At 29.5% G+C, this 20361-nt stretch overlaps 1 protein-coding gene and 2 long non-coding RNA genes across 4 annotated transcripts; 2 read left to right on the forward strand and 1 right to left on the reverse strand.

Annotated features, from left to right (window-relative positions):
• Positions 1-349: 349 nt before the first annotated feature.
• On the reverse strand, positions 350-9776 carry LOC111629716. Its single transcript, XR_002757393.1, has 3 exons — positions 9690-9776; positions 580-697; positions 350-454 (listed from the first exon to the last, which is right to left on the reverse strand). It is a non-coding gene; the product is annotated as an uncharacterized LOC111629716 (long non-coding RNA).
• A 3559-nt stretch (positions 9777-13335) lies between these two features.
• Positions 13336-16444, forward strand: LOC111629705 (single-stranded DNA-binding protein, mitochondrial-like). 2 transcript variants are annotated; one of them, XM_023373600.1, is made up of 5 exons: positions 13336-13423; positions 15785-15904; positions 15991-16078; positions 16148-16236; positions 16305-16444. In XM_023373600.1, exons 2-5 carry the CDS (start codon positions 15820-15822, stop codon positions 16361-16363), a joined length of 321 nt encoding a protein of 106 aa, XP_023229368.1. In that variant the 5' UTR covers positions 13336-13423; positions 15785-15819; the 3' UTR covers positions 16364-16444. The 2 variants fall into 2 exon arrangements, with proteins under 2 accessions (XP_023229368.1, XP_023229367.1); XM_023373599.1 differs by lacking the exon at positions 13336-13423 and adding an exon at positions 14072-14550.
• A 3262-nt stretch (positions 16445-19706) lies between these two features.
• On the forward strand, positions 19707-20018 carry LOC111629706. The gene is made up of 2 exons (XR_002757390.1): positions 19707-19810; positions 19879-20018. It is a non-coding gene; the product is annotated as an uncharacterized LOC111629706 (long non-coding RNA).
• The last annotated feature ends 343 nt before the right edge of the window (positions 20019-20361 follow it).

A 20361-nucleotide genomic window follows, 5' to 3' on the forward strand; every position in this document is an offset into this window, starting at 1 on the left:
GGTTTTTTCGTGGATCGTTATTATTCAACGAGGTGTTAAATTGTTGGAAGTAGTTATCTTAAAATATATATATATATAAATCAAATGTAGAATAATGAAATGGAATATATATAGATTCCATTTCATTATTCTACATTTGATTTATGTGCATGCTGAATATGGTCCAAAGTGAATTATTTATTTTGGAGTGAAAACATTCCAAAATAAATAAGTCTGTGTTCTTAACCAATCAATTATTTATTGGATCATTATTATGATACCAAGATTCTTATGCTTTTACAAATCTGATTTAAAGATATAATAATAATAAAGTAAAGTATTTTTTAGTGTGAATGAAACCAAATTATACCTCAAAATCATCTGTATGTGCAATATTTTTAATTTCTTTAAGGAAGTCTTCATCTCCTTCCAAAATTTTAGCAACTTCTTTCATATAATTATTATATTCAAGATTCTATTAAAAAAAAAATAATAGTGACATTAATACTAGTATTAAAAAATTTCTATTTGCAAAACCTACATTAATTCTAAACTATTTAATAATAATAAATTAAAAATAAGCAAAATAATAAAACTTACAAAATCATCTATTATATCATATGGATTTTGTTTCTTAGAATCAACAGGTGCAGATAATGAAAATTTTGTCATGTATATTGAAATAATTAATGGTATACAATCATTGAACTTCATATTTCTGAAAATATATTTAAATATTTCATTTTGANATTTCACCCCAAAATGAAGCCGGTATGCAAACGTGGCGCCATCTGATGTATAGAATTATGATTAAAATTAACAAATTTGAAATAGGTTAAAAGGTTATGTATAATTAAAAACATTATACCTATTAAATTTTTAAATTTTATTTGCACTTAAATTATATCCAGGGCTGTGGAGTCGCATAAAAATCTACCGACTCCAACTCCGACTCCAACTCTTCCTTACCATCCGACTCCGACTAGGGGCAGACTTGTTACCGAAAGAGACTCGGAAATTCTGACATCATCATATGACCTCAGAATAAAATAAACCATCTGGTATTTGGAGAATGATTTATAGGTAGTGAGGCAAACTAGTCTATAGTGTTACCAACTGTCCGGTTTTCACCTGGACAATCCGGGAATCGACTCACTGTCCAGGTGAACTATTAATCTGGTCCGGGAAAATCGTGCACAACCTGTCAACCTTTTTTTTTTTTATTTTTGCTTGTACGATTCGTATTCGTACACGTCTCCAATATCCAATAGCTATCCAATAGAGCTAAGTCATCTGTAGTTGTTTTTTCTTAATTTAGATTACTTACATTACTCCTACCCAAGTCTCCCTAGTTCCTAACTGTATCCGATTTAGAACCGACATGTACTGCATGTTATTCTTCGCATTGCAAAATGACATTGCGCATGCGTCAGGAACTTCTGTTTGAACAAAACTCACCTGCCGTCCAGGTCAGCAATTTTGAAAAGGTGGAAACACTACTCATCTATCAGATTGTGTCGTGATAGGTGGAGTCAAAAGGACCAGGTCTGGTGTCAAGTCAGGTGGTGTGTGAGGAGGGGGATGATCTTGGATGCGAGGTTGGAAGTGTGCACTCCAACCAAATTGATGATAAGTTGAGTGAGAGGAAAGCTGGTTTAATCCAGTTGATATTTACATGGACAGTTTTATTGTTGACCAGTATCTTGAAAATTTTTTGAGTGCATGAGAGTACTTGGTATGGGTCATTCTGAGGTTGTTGTAGGGGTTGTTGGATAGTATCATTCCTCAGAAATGCATGTGTTGCGGGGGGCAAAAACTGTGGCATCCATTCTATGCGCCTCCAGCTGGGGCTGGAGACATGGAATATAGTTCTTTAGCTGTCCAAAAAAAGTGGCAGGTTCTACAGCCAACTGAGTTGGTGCCAAAAATTCACTTGGAAGGTGAAGTGGGCTGCCTTAAACAAGCTCTGTGGTTGTAGACTAAATATCCTCCTTGAATATAGATCTTAAACCAAGCAATACCATTGTCTATGACCATCAACCCAATGGTCAGAGACATGGCATCTTAATCCCATTTTTAATGACCTATGAAAACATTTCACCATTCTGTTCAATGTGGGGTGATATGAAGTAGTCCTGATATGGTGCCTGGAATAGAAAAGATTCAAATTGTATATATTCCTTGAGCCAATGTTCTTTCATATTTACTTTTAATTGTTTAATGTCAATTTGTTCTAACTGGAACGTAAATGTTAAATTTAAACGATGTGCTACTAAATTATTCATTTAATTAATGGTCAAACTAAAATCAAAAAGTATTGGTAGCTAGGGTTTAATTTTTTTAAATTACAATAGCCCTTCATTATATAGCACTTGTCAGGAGACAAGGAAAAGTGCAATATATCTGGTAGTGCAATATAACTGAGTACTAAAAATTCTGGGTTTTTACTAAACAGATTATACATGCTATGAAATCTCTATCCTCTATTCTTTCATCAGCTTATATCATAAAATAAGCATAGTTTTGCAATACTGAATTTTATTTGTAGTTATATCATATTAATTGACATTTACATAAACATCAATACCACAAACACCCATTTAGCATTATTGTTTCTTTAACAATGACATTTAAGACAAATACTGTCAATATAAAAACAAAATATCAATTGTGATTTTATTATACAGTATTTCAAAATAAATTGCTTATTAAAAATTTGTGTAATTTATATTTTTCAATAAAAATTATAAATTCAGTAATTGAAAATTTAAAAAATAAATATTGAACATATAATAGAACAACAAAACATATAAAATTACACAGTAAAAATTCTATGAAAAAAGCAAAATAAAGTTACTACTGTATAAAAATTTTAGAACTTTGTTCATAAATAAAGAAATCTGTTCCTTACACAATGAATAAAGGTGTGAATTGATGCAATACTGTCAATTCACATAAAGGTGTAAAATTTCAAATTCACAGAAACTTGTAAATGAAGAGACAGTAGGCCTACTTAAAACCAATAAATAAACAACTTTCAATATCAAAAGGAAACAAATGATAATTTCAAGGACAATGGTAGGAATAAAATACCATATTTCATTGCAAAAAAAAAATTCAATGGCAATTGATAATTTAAAATTTATTGACTCAAATTCATTTAAAATTTAGGGGACCAAAAAAAGCATATATCTGAATCCATGATATAATGAGGGACTACTGTATTAAATAGTACAACCCATATTTTTTGGAGCTCTAAAGCAGGCTTATTACACAGCTCCAATTTCTCAATAAATATATCAATTTATATCAATGTTATAAAATTATTTTCATTTCACCTGAAGAAGACATTCTATACATATCAAAAGTGCTTCTGAGATATTTTGGATTCAAATTATCATCTTTGATTCGTGGTGACACAAGCCAGGACTCCAAAGTAAACTACCCAAACAGAGTAGAAGACTCTGGCCACTATATCAGTGGAAATGTCCATTATAGTTATTCCCTCAGGCCATCTTATAAATCTGTTGATACAAGTGAGGCACTACTACTATTACTTTCATTAAATCGCACAAATGTGCTGCCAGATTCTGCAGAGCACTGCCTGAAATACAAGTAAGACAGTAAGAAAAATCATGGGATGGAGGAAGTGGCCTGATAATATGTAGATGGATGTGAAAACCTCTCAGATGTCAGGGGAAACTTGCCAACAGGGTTGGTCATATGTCTGGTGATCTTTGACTGTTGGCAGGTTATGCAAGATTGGGTCCAGTTGGTGGCATCAGTGTTAATAGAAGGCCAGACAGAATGCTACAAGAACATTTTGGAAGCAGCATGTATACTTAGATGAGAGAGACCATAAATGAAGTTAAAGATTGCAGCATAATGCTTGAGGAATGTAGGGTTGAACTGCTCCTGAAGAAACGTTACAATAAAGCCACTTGTCAGTGTCATCTAGCTAGATCGAGGCTAGAAGATGAAGTGGATTTGAGTAACACAGGTAGCCCTCCAACACAGTCTTGTTCATGTGCAATTTAGGTGACAGAAGGTTTTTTAAGGATACACTTCAATGAGTTGAGCACAATACCAGCATCACCAGGATGCTGGAAAACTATCTCCAGGTGCTGTGTATGTTCTTTGGGTGAGTTGAAAGCCACTAGTACAGGGTTGTCCAACCTTTTTTTTCTAATGGGCCAAATTAGAAATTTACATATATTCAGTGGACCACAAAGGTACTTTATATAAATATATATTTTAAAAAAATTTAAAATGTGATTATCAAATTGTAATAACAAATATATATAACTACAAAAAATACTGTATTATTTGTTGACAGTAAAAAAAGAAATTATACTCACACAAAATAAAGATAAATCCAATGAGATTTTTGACATTGCCTTCATTTTATAATATTGTCAACATCTGTTTTTATGATACTAGTCTTAATTGTAAGAATGTTAGTTAAATGGGAATCACTCAACCTATTTCTTTCAGCAGTTTTGATATTTTTCATGCATGAAAAGAATTGATTGCAACAGTATGTACTACCCCACATGCATGACAGTTTTCTGTAAAAAACAATTTTCTAGTAGCAATTACATCATTATGACATAAAAGTGTATCCAGTGAAATGAGAATAATTTCTACAACATACTTTACCAAAATAAATGAAAATGTACCTAAAAAAATTTAGGGTGCAGTGGGCCTCAGTGTGGTTCACAAGCTGGACATCCCTGCACTAGTACATCATCTAAGTAGGAAATACAGAAATTTAAGCCTCTCAGCATTTGATAAATAAAATGCTGAAAGGTTTGTGCTGCATTACATAATCCAAAAGGTTTGAATGGGAACTTGAACATGCTAAAGAGGGTAGTAACTGCAGTCTTCAGAATGTGTTCATGGGAATCTGATAATATGCCCATTGTAAGTTGAGAGTAAAATAAAAAAAAAAGAATCTTTTTGTCATGCAATATTTGTATACAATATTTGTATGTAAGGTAATGGGTTTCTGTTGCAAACAGTGATGGTATTGAGTTGATGATAATTGCTGCAAGGATACCAATCACTGTTGGGTTTTTTTAACAAGATAAAGGGAACTTACCTAGCTGCTTTTAAATGGCCTGCAAATTCCCAGTTGCATCATGTGTTCAAACTCTTCATGTGCAGCATGTAAGTGATTGGTAGCCTAGGGTCGCCAAAGACAGGAAGTCTGGTAGTTTGAATGTAGTGGACTACATTGTGTTTGGAAGGCATTGGATTCTGTTTGTTGTATGATATCCAGAAAGTGAGCAAGTAGTTGGTGGTACAGTGTGTCTGCCAACATGATGCTTACACCAGAAGTAGGGCAATGTGATATGTGGCTAATTGCCTGAAGGTGCATCTTCTGATTGAGAAGTTGGCAGTTTCTTTTATGTCAATCAGCAGGCTAAATTTATGGAGAAAGTCAACTCCAATGATCAGTTGTGAAACTGTGGCAACAATAAACGGTGAGATGAACTTGCAGCAGAGGTGAAGGTCAAGTGTGAGCAAACGCTCACCAAAAGTATAGATGACTGAACTGTTGGTGATGATGAGGGCAACTTTCAAAGGCAGTTTCTGCCTTTTTCTTCTTGTTACTGGAATGATGGAGATGTTGGCACCTGTATGTACTTGCATAAGGACATCACTTTTGAGTGTGGCCATGATTTAGTGGAATAGATTCCAGTTGTTATTCCCGAGATGATGAAATGAGACTACTTGCACAAACCATAATGCTGGATTTGCCTTCCAGAATGGGGATGCTCTGAAGGTGACACAATGGATCTTGTTAAAAAAAGGCTGAGTATCTTCTATATTCATTTTTAGCAGGAATCAAGCAAAGATGTTATTACCTCAACTTTTGAAGGTATTGTGGACAAAAAATGTTGTATAGTTCAAAGTTCATGTCACAGAACTTGTGTTCACCAGTAATGTAGATGGAACAGATAAAACAAACAATGCTGAGGTAACTGAACAAATGTTTTTATTTTACAAAGAATTTTGTATACCACTTGGACTGTATGTACAGTACAGGACTCTTCGCAAGCTGATGACAAATAATCCTTTCTTCTCAACATACACTGACCACTCACATCATGTGGTCCTTTTCTTCTTATATAACATTGTTTCCCGACTGGTAAATAACCAGGTGTGGTGACCTGGGGAGTTGCAGGTGCAAACACCACAAATATTTACAATTTATAAATAATAAATGATAATAAACAAATGCTATTGTTTGTTTCTGACAATAAAAAGTCCAACTAGTTTAACTGACATGTATATTAGTGGTAACAAATTTTGAAAATGCTTGTTAAACTAAATTTATTAAAGTTGCCAATAAATTTAGAAGTTATATGATGAAAATATTGACAGCATATGATTTTTTATGTCATGTTATTAGTTGCTTCTGTGAGATGGCAAAGAAAGCTACATATTATGGATGTACCACATTTATTACTGTGACTTCAGATTATTAACTGTGACATCAGATTAATTCAACTAGAGAATATTAGATCAATTTTCCAATTTGTAGTGTGGCTTGTTGAGCCTTGTTTTTGCTCCTTCAGGCACTCTACTTTCACACATCCTAAAAATTTTCCTTCGTGGCTTGAGTCTTGTTTCTTTTTTTTTTTTTTTTGTTTGTTTCTCTTTCTTCCACCATTTTCCCTTCATAAATTCACTTCTGGCCTTTGTTCTGTTGACCTCATGATAATTGGTTGACCCAATGGTCCGATGGGTCACTAGAGAATAGGGGTGACACCGGATTGGTCAAAGGGGACTGGCATGAGAGGAAAGGGAAAAAGTCATCATTCGAGGAGAAGAGCTGGGAAGGAGAAGACATAGATATCAGTGAATATGGAAAGAAGATTCCTCCGGAACAACTGACTTGAGGTTCAATTTTTTGAACCTTTAGAAATTTTGCCTTTGACCCTTTTCTTTTTCTATCAAAAATTCTATTCTTATCAATCCCATCTTGATCGAGGGCCCTTTTTTTGTGTATATTTTTAAGTTATAGTTAAGATAGACATAAGTTAGAATAAGTTCTTTGTTTTGTTGACACGTGTGAATCAGCTGGTTGCATTGTTATGGTTGATCAGTACAAGGATCTCTGTAAATTCCTAGTTATTAAGTTTGTATAATTGTTCTTCGGAAAACTTCGGTCTTAATTGTAAATAAAAAAAATCTTCTTTTATCAATGCCGAGTGATTCTTAGGATTCTGTTATTTGCTCTTGGCTAACAGTAGTTTTAAAATTTGTTGTATATTTATCTACCTTCATCTTTGATGATTAGGTATTAGATGAATATGGTAAGATGATAAATGATCATAGTTGTACTGTAATCATAATTAATAGTACATTCATAGAAGCAGTAAGATTTGGTTTTCTGAACAGAGTGGCATAAACATATCAGGAACAGTACCCTAAATAATTCAAATTAATTATTTCTTTAAGCCACATCAAATTATATAATTATTTCTTATTCAACCTGCATAGCATGAACAAATATTTCTTTTTGTAATGCATTTTTTATAAAGTATATTTTCAACAACTTCATCCAGTTATCTGTCTGTAGCACCCAAAGCCTATCTGCTGTGTATGTATTCTTACATGTCCACTGCCCCAACATTCAGCTCAGAACAACCCAGATGGTGGCAAAATGGCCATTTTGCTACCATCTGGCCAATAATGTAGACTTTATCACACTTTACCAGCTGTGCATAATATTTTTGACTGCATCACATAAACATACCTGGTGTTTGAAGACCTCCAAACAGATATGTTGAAAATTCTGAATAGTGAGCCTCTAGATGAAAACATTACAGCTTTAATAAATTAACATTTGGCATCCTTAAGCAAGAAACATTTTATATTATAAAATACAAATATTCAAAAAGATGACTAATTTTTACTTTAAAATGATAATGATAAAACACTTTAAATACATTTTAAAAATTCATTTAGGGCAAGCAACTATTCTTTATTAAATTGAATTTATAAAACTATATTCCTATTTCACTTATTTAACTTGCAAAATAATTTTCCATATGACCAAATTGCTTATTATGTTCAGAATCTATTTCAAATATTAAAGATAAAATGTGTTTTATCTTTAAAACACATTTTATAAATACTGTACTTGAATATTGAAAAAAGTAGTAATTATAAACTATTTGTTACAAATTATTTCAAATTCAGAATATCTTTACTGCAATGTTCTTTAAAATAAAGATAGATGTACAATATTAACATTTAATTAGCTTTTAAAGCACTTTAATGAGAACTATACCATATGGCAAATATACAAAACAATATCAGGATTAACTAAAACTAACTTTACTATCATGAAAACAGTATTCTCTTACTAAATCAATTGAATTTGTCAATGTTCTTAAGACAAAATATTCATTTTTTTTATAACTTTGTAATAAATAATTGACTTAAAATGAGTACAGTATTCTTAAAATTTTTGGTAAATTTTTTAAACTGAGAAACCTTAATAGAAAAAACTATATTAATAAATAAACAAGTATATTGGTAAATGGCAATGATCTATAATATTAGCATTATCAAACATTTTGCAAATGTTATGTTTCGCAAAATGTTTGATAATATCAATACTGAAAAATATTTTTCACAAAATCATATTACATAGGTCATTCAATTCAGCAACTTTATAAAAATAAAAATTACAAAAATAAATTAATTATAGAAATATTTAAAAATAAAATGTCTTGAAGCAGTATTATCTGCAAATAATTAAAACATATGGCTAAAATTTACATGTAATTATATAAAATACTAATCACTTTTACATAAAAAATACTACAGCTTTAATCCAAATAAAAAAAATTTTTTAAATAAATTTTTATACTCAGAAATACTTTCATTTAATGAAGATATACTAGCCACTGGGATAATTTACTAAACTAAAAACAGCATTTTTTCTAGTAAAGGTGCAATAATTAGTCCTGTACCTTCATCTAAGTTCAAAAAATTTGTCCAATATATACAGTATATATATAATTTAGGTTGGTAAATATAAAATTTTATTTGTTTATGTCAAAATGTCAAATTTTTAAAATTTATTTGTGTTACTTGTGTAAATATTTTAAAATTAAAAGAAAACTGAAGCTTTTATATTAGCTATTAGAATATAATATATTAGAATTTTTTTCACAGACATATTTTATCTATTTACAAGTGAAAATTTTGAGACTGCATACACAAAAATTATATACTATACATATCATGTATGTAATTTATATGGTATGTATAATTTATATTGTTATGTACTGACAGTCTTTTTTAATATAGATATATGTTATATTAAAAAGTCATTTTTTAAAAAAATAAAAATACATTATTCATATTAAATAATTCATTACGTATATTATATATATATAACTTATAATAAAAATCATCATATACAATACATTATATTTACAGTATTTTTCTATAATATATTGTATCAGCATATAACATTTAACAAATATATAACATATCTTTAGTGCAATAATTCATATTTGAATTTATATTTATACAATTTAACCAAAATTTATAATTAAAAATGATAAGAAAGTAAATTACAATTTTCTAATTTTCTTTAAAAAATAAATCTTTAATTTATAAATATTATAAATATTTAAAAAACTAAATAAATAACTCAGAATATCGGGAATAACGGAATTCACCTGTTGTTACACCTTTCCTATAAAATTCTGTGGAAACAATATTTAAATCCACGTGTCACCGCATGTTTTGCTTACAGGATTTTTAAACATAAAACCACGTGACTTGCGAGTAATAATTTTTTACTTCTATCGACATAAAAATTTAATTTATTTTAAAATAAATATTAATATAACATAAAAATTAATTTTTATTATTAATAAATTATTAATTACATCGATAATACGTTTTCAGTAATTCCTTAAATTGTGCCATCTANGTTAGGTGTTAAAAACGAGAGGAAAACCAATAAAACTTTACGTGGACAGCCTGATGGCAAGACACGAACTCATTACCAGTGTTGTGCAGTTTTATTTTTGCGGTGGGCGGGAAAGTTCGTGAAGTTTGGGACTTTCGCCCTTAATTAACACAGTTGCGTGTTTTTGGCACAACAAGCACTTATTAACCGTTGCACGACATGTTTTTTTGTACAAAGTCTTTTATTTTACCGATTTTCATTTGACAATCGTTAAAACTGTTTAAATTTGTACAGAAATCACGTTGAATACGTAAATCGATGCAAATTGCAGGAAGAAATGTTGTAAATTTCATGACCTTTGCCGTTTCGTAAACTTTATCAACAATTTTGATAACGTAAACAATGGAAAATTTTCTCAAAGCACAGGAAAGTCACAACGTTCAAGCAATTGAAGTTTGATGAAGGTTACCAAAATCTTCTTCGGAATCAACAGAAAAATGAGAATGCGGATAGAAAATATTCATGAATCATGAGTATTTTAATAAATGATAATTTCCTTCGTTTATAAAAATGCCAAAAATTCGTAATAAAATATTTACATATGAATGAGAAGTTTCAAAACTTAAATATAACATGACTATATTGTGCCCATCATTGGCTGACCGTATAAAACAGTGAAGATAATTGGTAGAATGGCAACGTGCAACAAGTCTCATTTAACATCTATCAATGTATTTTTTTCTAATGTGCCTAACGTCAAAATTGACCATGTTCTCGTAAAAAGCATCTCTCGCAAGTCAATCGCGTGTCATACCGATATGTATTACGTTGAATTTTTATACTAAATCAACGCACGAAAAATGCATTGTGAATTAATAGGTAAAAAAAAATATTTGGTAAATTACGAGTAGTTTATTGTTAAATTTTTGAAACGAAAAACTAATTAAAAATCTGAAGAGCAATAACGTGAAAAAAGTTGTAAACATATTATTTTTAATTTAATTTTTCTCTTTTTTTAAAAGTTAATTAAAATATTGACTTGCCGCAGAACGAAAACAAAATTTAATTAAACATCGATTTTACTTTTGTACTTCACGTTAATTATTACCCTTGACGTCATTTATATTAATCTGTTGCAGATTGCAGTCTGACATTCCTTATACTAAGCTGGCTTTAACCGTAATAATGAAAACATATTTTAGAATTCTTCTGCAATTCTATATGATAATTGCAAGAATATCTTTCTTGTTAGCTGAAAAACACGGTGAGATAATTTTATATTCGTTACCTTGAACGTCTAATTATTTTTATGTATTAGTAAATTTCAGATTTATGTTTGTATTCAGTAATCTTATTTAATTAAACTTACAGTTGACCCCCTATAACACTGTCAATTATTCCGTTTTATATGAATTCTATGTTGTACGAGTAACTTAGATTTCACAAATACGTGAGCCGTTCACAGCCCGACACACGTATTTGTAAAATCTAAGTGACTCGTACAACATGGAATTCATATAAAACGGAATAATCGACAGTTAAAACAATCAAACAATTAACAAATTAGTATATAGAATCAATCATCAACCAATTAAAAATTATACAAAAAATCAAACGGTTAAAATATTAATACAATTAGGGAAATTATTACAGTATATAGATAACCACCTAGGAAAATTCGAGACTTTGAGTATCTATCTAAACTGAGGAGACCGAGATGACGTCAATGATACCCTACTTTTGGACAGGAGACGAAACATAATAAAGTAATCATACTTTTTCTGGTGATCGCATGATATAATTGTACAGTTAATGTTACCTATGGTGAGTAAAATGGCGGCTCGTCTTTGATTCCAGCAAACAGAAAAAAGGAAACAGTGGGGACGCACGTCAAAAAGCGTATGCCATTTAAGGATAATAGACACCATTAACAAGGAAAATAAAAAAATTTAATGGATAACAAAATTACAGAAATATAAAAATATAAAATTGAATACAGCATTGATTAAGTTATTCGCTTACATTTTAAATGAGAGGGTATTCAAATTAACTAAGCTCTTGCTTACAAATTGAGGGACCGAGAGAGAATTTACAACATTTTGGAGAATATCGTACCTCTTTCACACAAATTTCTGGAAGATTGTTGGTTATCCGCCTTTTCCATGTGTAACACACTAATATCCTATCGTGACTCTATATCTGCACCAGTTAAGATTTCAAAGAGACTGCCTCAGAGGGGGGGTGTATCAGTCTTATATTCGGATTGGCTTGGGAAAATGGTTATCTGATTGAGTGTTGTCAAAGATGAAGGTTGATTCTGCAGTTGTTGGGTTAGAGGTGTTCCTGGGACAATGAGAAGATGGTGAAATCAGACATCAACTGTACCCTTTGATACCTGCAACGTTAGATCAACTATGTTTGTACAGGCAAATGTTGATGTTTTCGAAGGAGTGTTATAGAATTTTAGTGGTTGTTGATGAGAGGGATGACATTTAATCTCTTTTTCCAGCAATGTCATTTTAACGATTGCATTAAGAAATTAAGTTAAAATCTCATGAAAATTAGATGAAATGTCCCTTAAAAATTCCAGATCTCACACACAATTCTGAAAAATTTTATTAATATTTTACACCGATTATTTTTAAAAAAGATTCTCTATTAAAAAAAACAGATGGCACTTACAATCATTCATTCTGATTCACATGCTTATGGCAAAATGGTAAAGCTGTAAATGATAACTTATAGCACAATTATTATTTTTGAGATTTTTTTTAATAGAGAATCTTTACATTAGTTTTACTATACAGGGTGTCCCATTTACTAATTGAATTAAACTGGACTGCCTTAAACTGAAGCATTGATTATGCAAGTTTCCGTGTTTTATGAATAAAACTAAGTTTTCAGAGAGATTTTGTCTCACTTTTTTTCATTTATCAAATATGAAGATTACAGTAATTTACTCAATTATGTTAACTGGGCCATTTTTATGTGGGGCACCCTGTACAGAATACTAGCTTAAACTGCACCTAGTTTCAATTTTTGGCTTCCATTGTGAATGAGTTTGAATCATAAGTGAATCGTTGACATTGTTTATAACAGGAAACTGAATTTCTAATCCAAATTGTTCACAATAGTAGAAGCAGTCTTTTTTGTCATTCAGCAAATTTTTTCAGTTTTAATGTTGATACATGTAATAACTAGTGATACTAATTAAAAACTTGCATGTTATTTGTTTTAAAAAAATATTTAAATATTTGGTAGTTCTGTAGAAAAAACTTTAAAATAATATTATAGTAGTTTTAAAGTTTGTTTGTTTAATAATTGTTACATGTACTGTACATTATATTTTTATTAGTAAGGTTTATAATTAATTCAAATAAGAAAATTTTGTAAATAAAATTTTTAAATAGTTTTTTTATTAAAATGTATTGTTTCAGTTTCCTATTTTAAAGCATGTCAAGTCATTCTCTGATCAAGGATCACATAGTATTGAGAAAAGTAAGTTTAAATTAAAGTTTTTTAATTAAAGTGTTGCTATTTTTTTTCTAGGAGTTTCTGATAAATTCATTTCATAAAATTTTATTATTTTTATGAAATGTTAATAAATGTATTTCATAAAAATTTATTATTTTTATGAAATGTTATAGTATTTATTGTTGTATCCATTCTTAAAAGGTATAATTAAAATATGTTTATTCAATAAGAAATTTATTAAATATTTTTTTAGCATTCATTCAAATTTGTGAATAAAACTTAAATATAATGATGTGATATTTAATGTTAATGAACAAATTACAGTTATATGTTTTTAACTCTGACATTTGTTAATGTCAGAGTTAAAAACACATGTCAAAGAGCTGTTGTAATGTTAACATTACAACAAAATTTCCTAACTGATTGTTTACATTAGAAAATAATAATTCAATATCACTAAACAAACATCAAATTTCCTAACTTGCTTTTTATTTAATGATGATTATCAAATATCCTGATAAATTAAATTCTAGACTATTTTTATTTAACTAAAATTATATATTCGTATATAATGAACTTCTAAAAATCTAAAAGATGAAAAATTGAAATTTAGCATTATAAATTGCTAAGAAGAATTTAATAACTACAATAAATTCAATTTTCAGTTAGATGCTCAGAATAAGATTTATTGTGAGGCCTTATCTGTTACTGGTGATTAATTATTAGACAGTAATGTTTTTATAGCTGTGGAATCTGTGGATGTGATAATTCCTAGAGAATAATGGTGTTTGAACTGGCTACATATTGATATTTTTAAAATGTTCATATATGTTGCATTACAAAGATCTTTCATAACTTTTACAATTCTTCTTTTGTATTTCTATAATAATATCAGTTTTTAGATATCTAACATAATAAAGCTATGTTTATCTCATTGACTGATGACTGACTTAAGTTACTGACTCACTAAAATAAAAAGTTTGAATAAAAATAGATTTCTTACAGACAAATGAAATGACATCTTTTTTCAACTGTGCTAAATATATTATCAGAAAAATCTGAAATCTCAATAATAATAATAATTTGTGCTATAAGTTATCATTTACAGCTTTACCATTTTACCATAAGCATGTGAATCAGAATGAATGATTGTAAGTGCCATCTGTTTGTTTTTTATGATAATTTTTTATTTAGGTTAAAATAATGCAAAGTAAATTAATGTGTTTATTTTTCTCTTAATATTGATTTTTTAATAAATAAATTAACTGAAATAATATATAAAACTTTTTGCAATTTACAACAATTTTTTTGTAAATAATAATAATATGGGAACATTGCAAAGTTACATGAAATGACAGAGTTAGACTTCTGAATAAAATCAGGGACAGAATCCCTAGTATTTTACTAAAAGCAAACTACTAATTATTATAAAAATAATAAATTTTGAATTTTTATAAACACTAATTAAAATTCCTACTAAGAAGAAATTAATTTAATAAATTATACTCACCACCATGTTTTTCATGCAAAAATCCACAGTTATTAAATTATTCTTAGTTTTTTGGTCAGTGTCATTACTTAGTTAAAAACATTAGATGTTTAGTTTGAAAAATACTGATTCTTTCTATTATAACCATAATTAAATTTTAATAGTATAAGTAAACTGATTATATAGGGACTTGAATTAGAACATGCAAACCTACATTCATCCTTGTAGCATTGTGAACAGAGAGTAAACTCTTAGTTATTGTATATACATGTGTATTAATGTCTCTATCACATATAAATCTTTAAGAAAGAATCAAATTATAAACTTATAAAAGTAAGGGAACCCTGTAGCCATCCATGGTTATGCTACTGTTAAATATACCACTATATATGATTGATGAAAAAGTTATAAATGATATAACAATGTAATTAATTCAGTTTTATATAAAATAAATAATTATATCTGAAAAATACTAATTGTTGTGATTGGATAATTTCTAGATGTATGCAAATACAAAAATGAGTGTAATTATATTTTGCCAAATTGATATTACATGGTCATGATTTTAATCTTATTCACTCTAGTCATTTGTTTAGAAAAGAGAAAAATTTTTAATTATTAAATGATGTAGCATAGCTACTATATACATAAAACAATTTTTGTTTCAAATTAGAAAAACTACTGAGAAATAATTGTTTATTTACCATTATGTTATGACAATCACATGAATGGCTTATATAGTATATTAAGTCATTGTTAATGTTTTCACATATTTGATCACAAAAGGAATTTTTTTATACAATATATGATATTTTAGTTTTGTATTATTGTAAATCGTTTGTCAAAATTAAAATTCTATTATAAATTCTAAATATTAAAATTAAATTCTGTTATAGGCATCAATCAAGTGACATTACTTGGAAGAGTTGGAATGGATCCTCAAATGAGAGGTTCTGAAAGTAATAAAGTCCTTATATTCACTCTGGCAACTAATACAAATTATAAATATGGTTCAGGTATTACTTCATTTTCAAATAGATTTTATATTAGATTGTGAGATTTTAGATGTTAATGTAATTTGTAAGAATTTAAAATAATTTAGGAGAAACTCGACAGAAGACAGAATGGCATAGAATCTCAGTTTTTAGGGAACATTTACGTTCAAATTTGAATCAGTATTTGAAAAAAGGGTAAATTTAAGGGTAAATTTAAACTAATGTCATTTAGGTAAATTTTGTCTAAAAGTAACTGTTTTTTAGTTCCCGTGTATTTGTTCAAGGGAGAATAATGTATGGTGAAATAAAAGATTCTAGTGGGATTTCTCATGTTACAACAACAATTGTTGCAGGTAAGACAACAAAAATTTTAAATTTTCAATTTTTAATTAAACATCTTAATTAACAATATCACACTTAGATGATGTAGTATTTCTTGGTGATTCACGCAGCAGACAAATAGAACAAGATGAAGATTAATATATTAAACTTGTGATTTTAAAAATGTTTTCAGTTTGCAGTCTAATGTTGTATATTTGTCAATAAAGATTCTATTTCTAATTTGTTTTTTAATGCATTATGTAAATATCTCTGAACTTATAATTAGTGATTTCAAAATGTTATAGCTATTGTAACTTGTATACAATTTAAAATTATTACTGCAGTCAAATGAAAACCAGAAATAACTTTTTTCCCAATACACTCCTTAATATTTGTCAAAATATTCTTCAGCACTGTTTAGGAATGTATATTACCTCTTTATAAGATTGTTTTATTATTTTGGTTGCTGACAATACCATTTCATGACTGCCAGGCCCACTGTAAGCGGGCGTGCACTGCGCGCGGGTGGCACATCCAGGGGGGCAGCAAATTGAGCGATTGGTTACGTCATAATACCCACCCTACTTATAACATAAGAAATGACTTCGCATGGAGAAAAAAATCCGATCGGCACGCAATTACTATATTCTTGTTTATATTATAGCATTAACACCTCCTCTATTGGCATTTATCAGAATTAAGTTGCAATGTGAAACGTCTGTCGGCAGGTTGAACCATCTGGCAGCACCCAAAAGCCAAGTACCCATAGTCGTGCTCTAGGACAGAAATTGACAGGACTGGCGAAAATAGGGAATCCCCACAGAGCTTCCTTCTCAATTTGTACTTGTATGCATTTGAACAGTTCTATTGCATATCAAATTGCAATTATTTTGTTAATAATTCTTCTGACATGGGTCTAAGTATAATTAATGATATTTTAACTTGGTTAGGATTTAAATCTGAAGCTTAAAGACGATTCAAGAAGTGAAACAGACATTGATGGTATTGATTTGTTTAATGAAATCAATACTTTAAAGTTGCATTTTCCAAAAAACCAGTCTAATGATCCACAAACCCTATTACAATATCTTTTTACTAATGACTTAATTTCAACATTTCTGAACACAGCAATAGCACTAAGAATATTACTTTCATTGCCAGTTTCAGTTGCATTTGGTGAAAGGTCCTTTTCAAAGTTAAAAATTATAAAAAAAACTATTTAAGATCAACAATGCACCAGCAAAGACTAAGTAATTTAGCTATAGTTTCAATTGAACATGAAATCTTAGACAGCTTGGATACAAGAAAATTGATAGCAGATTTCGCAAACATAAAGGCAAGAAGAGTTCAATTTCTGTAGATAAATATTTATATGGTTTTACACTTAAGTAAACAAAAATAACTTAGTAATAATAAATAGTTTTTCTTTGTAAAGTATTTCTTTTCTTTTTTCACACCCTTATGAGAACACTATAGAGCCTTTCTGGCAAGCTCAGCGTAGGTAGTCGTAATTAAACGGGGTAGCATAATCAAACAGCTAGTGGCGCCTTGGTGCCTCCTTCGTCCAGACATCCAATTGGAAGACATGCCTGCAAAGTGCATCTTTTATACTGCCAAAGACATGAGACGACTGGATTATGTGGAGTGTGCTTTCATAATCTTTCTGAGATTCTGAAAGTTTGATGTTGTGGACAAGCACTATCCTGGAGAAAAGTGACTACTGCAATAAGAAGCCCAGGCTTTTCATTCTTGATAGCTTTACAGAGATTTGTTTGTCATTTACTCAGAATTTTCACAGATTTACCTGGAACATTTTTGAAAACTTCACAATTAATCACATGTCAGATACAGTCATCTTTCTTAATCTGCTATATTTAGATTAATGTTAATATGACAAACCAATCTTTAGACAAATATTTATTAAAATTTTAAAATTCTTTCAATTTGGAATCCGTTTTTTAGAACTGATTACTTAGTAGAAACATTTTTAAACTTTACTTACACAAAGTAAAAGTTATAGAAATTACAATTTGTCTAATTTATTACATTGTTCAGTTAATTTGATGCAATTATCTTGTACTAGGAGGAAAGCCAACAGTATAGGATAGTTCTATTTCAAAACTAAATTTTTTAATACTATAATTCTTATCCTAGTGACAAAACAGTAGTAGTGAAATAATTATCATCATATACAGTGGAACCTCGCTTAATTAAGGAGCTCCTCGCATAACAAACAAATTGTAAAAAACTGACTTGCTTGATGAGAGACATTTTGCATAATGAGTGACGAGGTGAGGGGAAGTCTTGTGTGCATGCTCCATCAGTCTGTGTTTAGCACTTATTACACTAGCATCTTAGCATTGCTTGTGATCACACATTTTTCCAAACTCGTGTTCACACACATTACATATAAAAATCAACAACCATAGCCTGTTGTATAATAAACATGCCAAATAATATGCCAAATTCTTGGGCTATGTAAAAGCTATAATTAAATACTAGAAATGAATTAATTTGACTAGAGGTAGGCATTTATGCTGCCATCTTATATTAAATTTAAATGACCAATTCCAAAAATGTTAAAATTAAAATTTATTTATTTATAATTATTTTTATACGAGATGGCAGCATAACTGCCTACCTCTAGTCAAATTAATTAATTTCTAATATTTAATTATAGCTTTTACATAGCCCAAGAATTTGGCATATCGTTTGGTGTGTTTATTAGACATATCTGTGATTATTTTTTGTTTTCTGCAAATCAAATTTGCATTTCACGTTGGTTCATTCCATGCTAGAAGAAAAGATGATGATGATTCATACTCCTAAACAACGTGTATTGTAAAATTTTCTTTGAATAAACATTATACATAAAATATTTGAGTATTTTGGTTAAGCTATTGTTTAAGTAAAATTCTGGCTCTTTCATCAGGGTTTTATTTATGTCCCCAATTCCCTAATCTCTTAATTATTTAACTACTTCATAACTAGAAATAAGTCGAAACCGGTTACTTTGTACTTGAATACTGTATTTGTAGTTTTGGGAAAAAAGTGGAAAGACAAATTTTTATGGCAATGGATACATAAATCGTAAATTTAAGGAAAATAAATTTTAGAGCTTTTTCTGTACCTTGTGCATCTCTCTCATTAAATTTAGTTGTAAATGATGCTTCCAAAGTAACAGTTAATTTTTTAACATTGTAGAAAAATTGTACGTTTTTCTACATATTCTTAAAGATGGGACACACAAAATTGTAATATCACTGGTTTAACATTGAAATTCATAAGTAATATAAGATGGGAGAGCAGAATAAAAATTTAAAAAATCCATTAAAATATTTGATAACTCCTGTCAACTATACAGACCTATCATAAAAATATAAGCCAACCAATAAGAATTTACTGGTAAGTTATAAATTTACTCATGATTCATATAATCGGGCGAGGGTGGCCAAATATCTAGTGGGCAGGCGGCTAAGAGCCCAGAACCGGTCCTGGATAAGTAACTGTTTTTTAGTTCCCGTGTATTTGTTCAAGGGAGAATAATGTATGGTGAAATAAAAGATTCTAGTGGGATTTCTCATGTTACAACAACAATTGTTGCAGGTAAGACAACAAAAATTTTAAATTTTCAATTTTTAATTAAACATCTTAATTAACAATATCACACTTAGATGATGTAGTATTTCTTGGTGATTCACGCAGCAGACAAATAGAACAAGATGAAGATTAATATATTAAACTTGTGATTTTAAAAATGTTTTCAGTTTGCAGTCTAATGTTGTATATTTGTCAATAAAGATTCTATTTCTAATTTGTTTTTTAATGCATTATGTAAATATCTCTGAACTTATAATTAGTGATTTCAAAATGTTATAGCTATTGTAACTTGTATACAATTTAAAATTATTACTGCAGTCAAATGAAAACCAGAAATAACTTTTTTCCCAATACACTCCTTAATATTTGTCAAAATATTCTTCAGCACTGTTTAGGAATGTATATTACCTCTTTATAAGATTGTTTTATTATTTTGGTTGCTGACAATACCATTTCATGACTGCCAGGCCCACTGTAAGCGGGCGTGCACTGCGCGCGGGTGGCACATCCAGGGGGGCAGCAAATTGAGCGATTGGTTACGTCATAATACCCACCCT

The sequence above is a fragment of the Centruroides sculpturatus genome, unplaced genomic scaffold (genome assembly GCF_000671375.1).
Source record: "Centruroides sculpturatus isolate CEXI.00-Female unplaced genomic scaffold, Cexi_2.0 scaffold460, whole genome shotgun sequence".
Lineage (NCBI taxonomy): Eukaryota > Metazoa > Arthropoda > Arachnida > Scorpiones > Buthidae > Centruroides > Centruroides sculpturatus.

Coding starts and splice junctions, on each gene's coding strand:
- LOC111629705 (XM_023373599.1), top strand. Junction 15,905..15,990: donor AAATTATAAATATGGTTCAG/GTATTACTTCAT, acceptor AAAATAATTTAG/GAGAAACTCGACAGAAGACA. Junction 16,237..16,304: donor TACAACAACAATTGTTGCAG/GTAAGACAACAA, acceptor TATCACACTTAG/ATGATGTAGTATTTCTTGGT.